General features: G+C 44.0%; 1 protein-coding gene across 1 annotated transcript in view; it reads left to right on the top strand.

Moving 5' to 3' along the window:
- Positions 1 to 830: 830 nt before the first annotated feature.
- The window catches only part of MME (membrane metalloendopeptidase), a 53,043-nt gene continuing 43,808 nt past the window's right edge, over positions 831 to 10,065 (top strand). Inside the window, exons 1-3 of the mRNA XM_072867232.1 lie at positions 831 to 1,435; positions 4,724 to 4,893; positions 6,324 to 6,359. Of these exons, the coding sequence (XP_072723333.1) occupies positions 4,734 to 4,893; positions 6,324 to 6,359 (196 nt within the window). The 5' untranslated portion in view covers positions 831 to 1,435; positions 4,724 to 4,733. The remainder of the gene's footprint in view (positions 1,436 to 4,723; positions 4,894 to 6,323; positions 6,360 to 10,065) is intronic.

Below are 10,065 nucleotides of genomic sequence, written 5' to 3'. Positions count from 1 at the left end.
TCCATTGCCTTTTCTCTTTGGTGAATAAAACCTTGTTTGTTCTTGTTATTTCTTCAGATGCTCATTTGGCAAAAGTGCTTCATTTTTACAGCTAACACTCAGTTAATACCTTATCAGCCATCAGCCTCCCCTCTTCACTGCATCTGCTCTGCAGATCATTTGCTGTGCAGTTCCATAAAGAAGTCAGTATTCAGTTTCCACCTTTCTTAGAGAGGAGGAAGGTTGCCTCTCTCAAGCAGCAGACAGTTTAGTGTGTGTAGCTGGTAATAAAAGATTTCAGAAATTTCAGCTGCTATTGCTGCCTCAGACGTAATAAAGGTGCTTTTAGGAAGGCAACAGAAGCGAGTGTGAGATCTGATTTCAGCGAGAGGAATGACGGCAACTCATATTGCTTCTTCTGATGTTTGCCAATTTTTTAGTAAAAATGGAACTTAATGAAAATGAAACTTAGTGAGAATGAAACAAGTGTCTTTGGATATTTGGTTGGCTGGGAAATCTTATGACAGAGCTCGGAGCTGCCTCTCTGTGCAAGAACTCACAGCTGCCTCCCTCCTGAGAAGAAATCACTCGGTGGATGAGGATACAGGATCTTGCAGAGGGTATGTGACTGCGTTAATCTGGCAAAGGCAATGAGTCTGCATGGAAACAGGCACCAAGCATTGCAGACGTGCAGCCGCTAGCCCTCCCTGTGCATCATCTCCTTCCTTCTCTGGACGGACTGGAAAGAAATGAAAAGCCGGAGAAAGAGGGAAGGCGCAGGCTGCTCTCGCACCCCGGCTCAGCTGTCACTGTGCGTGCGGCCGCGGTGCCTTCCAGCCCTCCTCCGCCGAGCGCGGCAGGCAGAGGTGGCCTCCCGCGCCTGCGGCCCCGAGTCGGGAACGGGGCAGCTCCGTCGGACGTAAGGCTCATCTGCACCGCCCGTCTCAGGCGGCAGCTCCTTCTCCCTCCTCTACCTCAGTGCTCGGGGAAGCTTTGCGAGGTGAAGAGCGCGGCTTGTCGCTGTCGGAGCGGGGGGGGCTTGTTTGTTTGTTTCCTGCCCCATCACATTTTTATGATCGCAAAGAGGAAGAAGCCTTCAGGTCACCCGGAGAACTGCTCGTCCGGCAGCCCGCAGACAAGGGCTCCTTTGACTGCCAGCAGCTTTGCTCCGCGGCGGCAGCGGCGAGCAGCCGGCGCGGGGAGCAGGGAGCGCCCCGGGCTTTGATGTCCCGGCGATGCCGGCGCCCCGCGCCCCTGCCGCTGCCCGCGGGCGGGCCGGGCGCTGAGCCCCGCCGGCGGCCGCCCGGCGCCCCGCCAGCCTAGCCTGCGCGCCGCCTTCCCCCGGGACCCGCGGGCGCTGCCCCGCCGGCTCGGGGCGCCCCGCGCCGCCTCCGCCCGGCGCTGCTCGGGGATGTGTGTGGCGACCCCGGGGCCGGACCCCTCCGAGCGCCAGCCGGTGAGTACGGGGACGGGGGGCCGGCGGGAGCGGGGCGGGCACGGCGGCGGGGCGGACGGACGGGTCCCCGCGCGGCTTCCCTGCCCCAGCCGTCCTGCGGGGAGTTCTGACCCTCCCTAAGTTAGCAGCCTCCCCGGCGTGCGTGCTCCGGGCACCGGGAGGCTGGGTCTCGGGGCGGCGTGCCGTCGGGGCGGGCTGCGGGCCGGGCAGGGCTGCGGGCCGGGCCGGGCTCGGCCGCGGGGTCGCGCCTCCTCGCGCAGCGCCCCGAGCCCGCGGGGAGCCCGCGGGACGCCTCGGCAGCCCGCGCCGGCACGGCGGGGCTGGCCCGCCCGGCGCTCTGCGGCTGTGGCGGGAGCCGAGCGCCCTCCCCGCGCGGCCCGGCCGGCTGCAGCCCGCGGCCCCTCCGCCCCTCCCCGCGCAGGGCGGCCCCGGCCCGCCTGGCCCGCGGCGCCACCCAGCGGCGCGGGGGCCGGCTGCGGGCGTAGCCAGCCTGTGCCGCCGAGCGCCCGGCAGCCTGGGCGCCGTCCCCCGCCGTGGCCGGTGCGGCGGGGGAGGTCGGCCCACGCGGGGGGCTGACTGGCGTGATGCCCCGTGGCGCTTCGTCGTCGTCCTCACCGGTGCGGCTTGCTTTTACCGTGCCTGGGGGTAGCTCATCTGCACAGTACGGTTGCTAAAAAACCCCCAGAAAGTATTCTTGTGACGTGCTACGTTTTCTGTAGAGGCTATGCTGAGAACCGAGTAAGCCACGAGGCGATTTTTAACACACGCATCCCAAAAAGAAAAGCTAATGCATTAACTCCCTGTGCCACCTGGACCAGGATCAGTCAACACAACTTCAGCCTTCTGTTGCATCTAAGCTTTAGTAGGCAGAGTAGAGGGGATCACAGAAGCACTAAGAGGAATGTAAGAAAACCATAATACCTAGGCTTATATCTGCTTAAATTATTCTTATACTTTTGCTTTGCTTGCAGTTAGCACATGAAGAAGCTTTTACCTGGTATCCATTAATGCAGATAAGTTCTCTAAATAACTAGAAGTAAAAATCAGTCAGTGCGATGCCTTTAAACATGAGGAACGCTCCTGCAGGAACAGAAAGATTAGCTCACTTGGAAAAACTTAGCTGACTGTAAGGAACATATTTGCACATGAAAGGTACAGTGTTTCTTGTTGCTATAATGAACTGTTTTCAGTGCTCTGAAGACACTGTCAGAGTCAGAAGATAAGCATCATTTCTTAAATTAGGCTCCAAGTATTCAGAGGATTCTGGGGACTGGTCAGTATTTAGTCGATATAAATAACATTCTTTGCTGCTTAATGTGATTGGAAGCGAGAAGGGTATAACGGTTAATTTGCTTTTATGTTCTCTATGAATTTATAGCTCACAGTTGACACAGGGCAAATTTCTCTACATAGCTCTTTCTTTTACATAGTTCTGTGGGATTTCAGTCCTGTATCTCAGAAACCCCTTGCTGATTTGACCAAAACCCTACTCTTCAGAGAAAGATAGTGGCTCATGAGGAAAATGAAAGCAGTTGTAATGGTCCCCATGGGTTTGGAAAGACAGAGGCTGGGCAGACCTTGCGGGATTCCAGCCTCCTCAGCTATAGAAGACCTGTGATTCTGGTACTGCTAGTCACTTCATGCATCTTGGTGTCCAGGGAGTAGTGACAAAAGGGGAGAAGAGACACACTGAAATAAAATGTTCTCTCATTCATGTGGAGAAACAGTGTTAGTGTGATAGCGTCCAAGGATCCGCTGAGACAGGCATTGTGTAAACACGTGGAACATACAATCTCTGTTTACTTAGGTCCATAATACTGAGTTATTCGACATCTTTATATTATTAATGAACGTACACACTTTAATGACATGTTTTTGCAGTGGAGGAGCTAGCCTTCTAGGTGAGGTGGACATCAAAGAGAGGAAGACGTTATTGGAAACTAAGGAACACGAATCAGGCAGAAACAGAAGGTCCAGAGGAGAAGCAAAGACTGGATATCTGAAAGATTGCAGCAGCTTGAGGAGACAAAGATGAATACAAGCCAGCAATACAGTTAAACCAGTTTAAAATAATTACATTCAAGTCTTAGACTTGAATGGATGCAGAAACGGAGAAGGGTTCCCTTACTGCTGTTACAACGACTTACAGAGAGTGGGGAAAAAAGGGTGTGAGGAATACAGGAGGACCTGAATGCCCTGACCTGCACCACCGGCTGGCATTCTCGTGAGGGGTCTGGTGAATGTAGGTGTTTCCATTATTTATCCCAGTGGAACTCTTATATTCTTCCCCATTGAATGGAAAGGGTGTGTACTCTGTCTGTGGATGTAAAGATCCCCAGGAAATGCTGTGAATAGAAACTGTTGAGTTTTCATTGTGAAATGCTGAGAAACACATTGCTGTATGTATAGGAATTTGAATCTCTGTCAGCAGAGGAAAGTCTGGCCCTAAGTAAATGGGAGCAGATGAAGAGAGAGCACAGAATTGTAGAGCAGCAGTACTGCAAAAGGTGGCCAAGTTACCTCTAAAGAGCGACAGAAATACAATCTTAAAATCTGCTATTGCATACACATTCCATGAGGGAGCGAGTCCACTCACACTCCCACCAGTTTTGCATGTATGTGTTGTAGTCACTCCTAATTTACAGTGTTCTAACCTCAAAAGAGAGGACTTGGTTGCACTTCTTTAAAAATTACTGTGAAGACTCACTATCTTCAGTGTGAATTTGACAGGCTCCCAGCAGAGACTGATGCTCTTTTCTATTTTTAGAGACAGCTGTAAAGCTGTAGTCAAGAATTGCTTACATAATGTTTTAAGAAATGAGAGCAAAGCACAATGGCATATTTTGACCTTTGGCATTAGATAAGTAATTGGCAGATTAAGTTAATTTTTATTCAAGCAGGGAGACTTGCTTTTTGCTTGCTTGTGAACTCCTGTACCATCATACAAGGTTAAACCACACAGGTACGTTTTAAAAACAGGTTTTGATTTGTTGGCCTTTCTTTTCTGTTTGGTGGCCTCTTCATGTGAAGGAAGACCACGCTTCTGTTCTCCCTAAACGACAAATAGCGCATGGTACGTACCTCTGTGTGTGTGTGTGCGTGCGCGCGCATGTCAGTGCGTGAGAAGAGGAGAGAATTTTTAATTTCATGACTGACATTCTAGTAGTGTTACAAATAATTTGAAGACTCACCCAGAAAACATCTTTGTTACCGTGCAGTTGAGAAGCCAGTTTCAAGACCTATGGCTCAGTGCAAGTCCTCCAGTGAATTTTCCCTTTTCCTTTTCAGACGCTGGGTTATGGCCAAGTCAGAAAGCCAGATGGATATAACTGAAATGAATACTCCAAAGCCAAAGAAGAAACTGCGATGGAGTGGCCTGGAAATAGGGCTAGCTGTTGTAGTGATTCTGCTAGCTATTGTAGCGATCACAATGATAGTTCTGTATGCAACATATGATGGTGAGTACACTTAAACTGTCTTTGAATGTACAAATACATATGAATATAAAAGTATTTTATGAAATTACAAAAAAATGCTGTAATACATAGAATCCAGTTGTTAGTATACAGTAAAAAAAAAATGGAAGTTGCATGATACTAAAATGTTGTATTAGAAAAGACTGTGTTGGCATGGTATATATACCTGCACTACATAAAACAGTAAGAAAATAAAATAATGAGGCCAGCTCAGAATTATTTGCCCAGTAATAGAAAATTGTACCTTACTCATTGTATAAAATGAGATGATTAATAGCTGCTACATCATAATGATATTTCATATGTATGTCACTAGACAGTATGACACGAGTGTCTGAAATGTAAAGCTGCATCCACAGTTATTGTTACTGGACTGACACAAAACTGCTTTTTTCCAACACGGACACTATAAATTCATTTGTTCATGCAAAGCTGTGGTAAACAAAAAACATCTGCTTGTTCTGACTTAGCAATACTTCTGTTTGTAATTAATGCTTCAGTAAGCAAAAAACTCTACAAAATACAACACTGCTGAAGAAAACCAAACTACAGTGCTCCCTCCATATTCCTGTATATGTATGAAAATCCTATTTTTTCCTTTTACATGCTGTTGCAGCCAGGACTCTTAGTGAGTGTAGTCATACTAAGAGGTTTTGTGATTCAGCAGCCATACCAAAATATTTTAAAATAATTCCATTCAGGGGTACCCTGATAATTTTTGGAAAAGATAATACAGAGAAGCTAAAATTTCCATTTGGGGTCAAACTAGAATGTTTCCTTATATTGGAAATGAAATGCTTTGTTTCATTTTAAAGTACTTAATAATTTTGTTTAAACTTTTTATTATAGTCTAGTTCAATTATGGAATGGAAAAATGCCATTCTGAAATGAAAAATAAAAACATGTTTTATTTCTGAAGTCTCAAAAGAAAACATTTTCATGTTCCTGAACCTTGTATTTTGTTTAGAAGACTTCGGAGTGAATGTCTCAGAATTCTCATATAATTCCTCCAAAATCTTCTTGTCATTGTAAGGTATTGCTAAATTCAATCTGACTTTGCAACTGTCTTCAGTCCATGTGCTATTTTTCTCTAAATTTCTTCTTTGTTATAAAAATAATATTTTGCCCACCAATTGATTGATAGGACATTTTCCTCTGATGACTACAAAAATTCCACATGAGTAGTGACTAGCACTGAATGACCCTAAAGGTATGAAGATGATGGTATTTTCAGAGTCTGATCCTATAAATATTCACTTACTGAGTGGAAGGTGTCCATTCATCTTTATCTTACTGTACAGTGCAATTCAATGCAATTCTAAAGTGACTGTCAATGAAAATAATATTTACAGTAGGTTTTATTATATTGACATTCAGTAAAGAATTAAGAATATTATTGTATTCTCTTTTAGATGGGGTTTGCAAAACATCAGACTGTATAAAATCAGGTAAGAATGAAAATATATACCTTTTAAATTAATGTATATATTTTTAAACAAAATTACCACCATGTAATGTTCCCATCTAAGTGCAGACAAGTATGGCACATTGAGGCATAGGGTCTGCTAACCTAAATAATTTTCTTAGCAAAGTTCTTCTACAAATGTAAAATCTTGTGATGTGATCTTGTCAAGAGCTCACAAAGTCATCAGGGTCTGGCTAGTTTAAACCTTAGAAACAGACTCTCCAAAGAATGCCTCCAGCTCCAGGAGATGGTTTAAGTGAGTCAGAAGATGGCTCTTCCCCACACCCACCTCCAAGTCAGAATTCAAAGCAGAGGCTATGTCTCTAAAGAAGGTACATTAAAAGAAAGTCCTGATCATTGATAGCCATTAAAGATGCCATGCTACTGTTTGAGGAGATGCAATATTAATCTTCATGTCCAGAAAAAATTCCAGATTTTATAGTCTGACAAGCTAACTTCATCCTTCAGTAACACCTGCATAAAAAATCCTTAGTTTACATCCTGGTCTGAACTCTGCTAGAAGGCTACTAAAATGCATCAGAGAAATGCTGAGTTCCATACTACATATCCTCTAGTAGTAAGTAAAGTGGTAGTTATCCATGGTCTCCCTTTCCTCTCACCTGTAATTCTGTTATCCTTTCTGTTTTCTCCTCCAGATCAATTAATGCTGGTTTCCTTTTTTTTTGCCTAATGTACTTCTAAATGTCCCCATTCTCTTTATTACACTTCCTCCACCTAATTTATACAGACGGATCCTAGGCTCGGCAGTAGCCTCTCTCTCTCATTCCTCAGAAGAAAGGTGCATTTAGCTGGCTGTGCCAACATATATTTCAAAGGGGCTCTATTCCAGCTCTGCCCTGCTTTCTCCTTTCATGCCATTTTCCATGGTCAAACAGTTGACAGTTCTTCATGCCCTTGCAGCAGTCTTCTCCAAGTCAGGAGGAGCGCCCTACATTGCCAATGTATAATCACCTTGTTATATCTGTATACCCCTGTAACAGGTCTCTTTTGATTGTGTGTTTTTCTGGGAAGCTTCTGAAGATGGGACCCCTGAAATCACTCTTTTGGTGTTACTTTCTGGCAGGCATTCTTCTTTTGCTTTCTCCACCCCTGTAGAATAACTTGGCCACACAGTTCGCAAAGGCTGTGGCCCAGTCACAGAGGGGCAAGAAATCTAAAATGGAAGCTCAGAACATGGATCATTTCCCAGCACCCACACTGTGACCTTTCAGCTTACCACGCAAACATCTTGCATTTTGTTCAGCTTTGGTAACCTCCCATTGAAAAGCATCATAAACATTCTAATAGCTATGTGTTATCTTCACGTCAAGTGGAACTCCTGACTTCTATGCAGATTCTGTACATCAGAACTGGCCCCTCTGGAAGTTAAGGGAAAAGACAGCCCTAGGAGAAGCCAGAGAGCCAGTATGTCAATAGGAGACACAGGAAAGATGGGGAGGAGTCATAAAGGATTTGACAGTCAACATGCAAGAAAAATTTACGTGCTTGCAAGCAAAAGTATATGTAATTTAAGTACAGTTGTTAAAGAATCTGAGGTGCAGAGCACCCCATGGGAGGCTTCCAAAAGGTTTTGATTCGTAGCCCCCATTTAGACTTGCAGACATACCAGAAACAGTGTAGAAGGGTCATTCTATTCGTTTTCTTACTTATGTGGGACTACTTGTTTTAGATAGCAGCCAAATAGCACACCTCAGTCCTGCTGGAGTCATCCACTGGTGAAGCCCCAGTGCGGTCCATTGTCTCAATAACTGCCTGTTGTCATCAGCACAGTCTAAGTATCTTGTAGGGTTTATTTCAGGTGGTCATCACAGTCTTTTAGTTACACTTCCAAGGTGTTTGTCTTCCACCATGAAAGCTCATGCAGTGGTTTGAAAAATGATCAAATTAGTTATCTACTTCATTTTTTTTTAATCTCTGAAGATGCTCATTTTCAGCTAAATACACGTATCCGTTAAAAAGAAGTTCGGATAGACTACGTAATGATGAATGAACTCACAAAGGAAAAGCAGTAGAAGGTTTGGAGGAATAAGGCATAATGTAAACTGAAGATCTAGCAAGAAGTGGCTAAATGAATTAAGCAGAATAGTTTTACTCTTTTATGCTTCCATTAAAAGATTTAATGGCATGCAAATACTTAAGGGAACAAATAAACATTCTTACTGAATGTTAGATTCTCAATACAGAAGTAAAATTGTGAAAGGATTACGGTAAGGACACTGATGGGGAAAAATGGCAGGCTTACAAAATTACATAATGGGGTGAAGAAGGAGGATTTTTAAAAAATATAAATTGCCTCAATTCAACAGAGATAATCATGAAATAGAAAATGAGGAAAAAAGGTAGACAGACTAAATCATCCCGAAAATAGAAATGTAAAGTCTGGTTCTAATGTCATAATCTCTTTTCATTTTTCATTAAATGCAGCTTTATTTTATTCACACATTTATCTCATTTAATCAATATCATCTGCCCCGTATTCTACAAATTGTCTAGTTCAAACATTGAAAGAATAAGTCTTACAGAAATGGCGAGAATTCAGTCTCAAAACATGTAAAATGCCAGGGTACTGCTATAAATGTATTCTATGAAAGTGTTTTCTACTGACAGGAAAATGAGCTAATTGACATCATAGAGCTTTTCTGTAATCCACATTCTGCTGTCCCTATATAGGACATTAAAACTGATCCACTGCAGAAAGGGGAACTACTCTTGTGCGTAACTACTACTACGTGTGGAAGAACTGCACGCTCCAGCCTGGAACACATAAAATTTACAACCGGGCGAAAGATAGATTTTGTATTTTACCAGGTGTTAATACTTGGTATTTTACATACCATACTGTAAGAGTCCTGGGAGGCAACCAGTGTATCGGATTAAATTATAATCTTTATAATTAAGTTTTAGCTGTGGGGCTATACCTCAAATAAGATCTAAACAGATGCAAAAGCAATGATGTCAAACTGGAACACTTAACTTCTGACCATGTTATGATCTGTAGCATTAGTATGTGTTCTGCCTAGCAAGGGTCCATTACCAGAAGCGGCTAAAAATCTGCATGGTCTATTAGACTGCTGTAGCAATGAAATCTTACAATGCAGGAAGCAGTTAGGATCAGGGAGCCCACCCATAAAGTTCAGATGTGCTAGCCATTACAGAACTGACAGTGCCAAATACTGCATCTGTCTGTAAATGATTTAGAATGGATAGCTCTAAGCAAAGTTGGGAATGACCAGTTTGAATTTAAAATTGTTCTTTATTAACTGAGACAGGATTTCTATGTCCCACCATGGTATAGTGCATTTAAAGTAGAAATTGCCATAGAAGTGCAGGGCCTTCTCCACACTTACATGGCCATTACATGAAATATAGTCAGATTACAAAAAGGGGAGGCAAGTGTTGGTAAGGACGTAATCACCTAGAAGACTTGTTCCATTTGGTAGTCACTAGAGTGAGTGAGTTCTCGGCTCCAGAAGCAGAACACTGTGAATCAGGAGCCCAGAATGGTTACAATGGTTACAATGGTTACTATGGGCTCCAATTACAATGGAGCCCATAGCTGGCATCTGCTAAGGCCTTCAGTGCTCAAAGAGCTTCAAAAATAGTTTAAAGAGTTTGTCAGAATTATATAATTTAATAATAAAATAAATTAATATTTTTAAAATGCAATG

The sequence above is a fragment of the Ciconia boyciana genome, chromosome 7, assembly GCF_034638445.1.
Source record: "Ciconia boyciana chromosome 7, ASM3463844v1, whole genome shotgun sequence".
Lineage (NCBI taxonomy): Eukaryota > Metazoa > Chordata > Aves > Ciconiiformes > Ciconiidae > Ciconia > Ciconia boyciana.
This window is presented reverse-complemented; position numbering and strand designations above follow the sequence as displayed.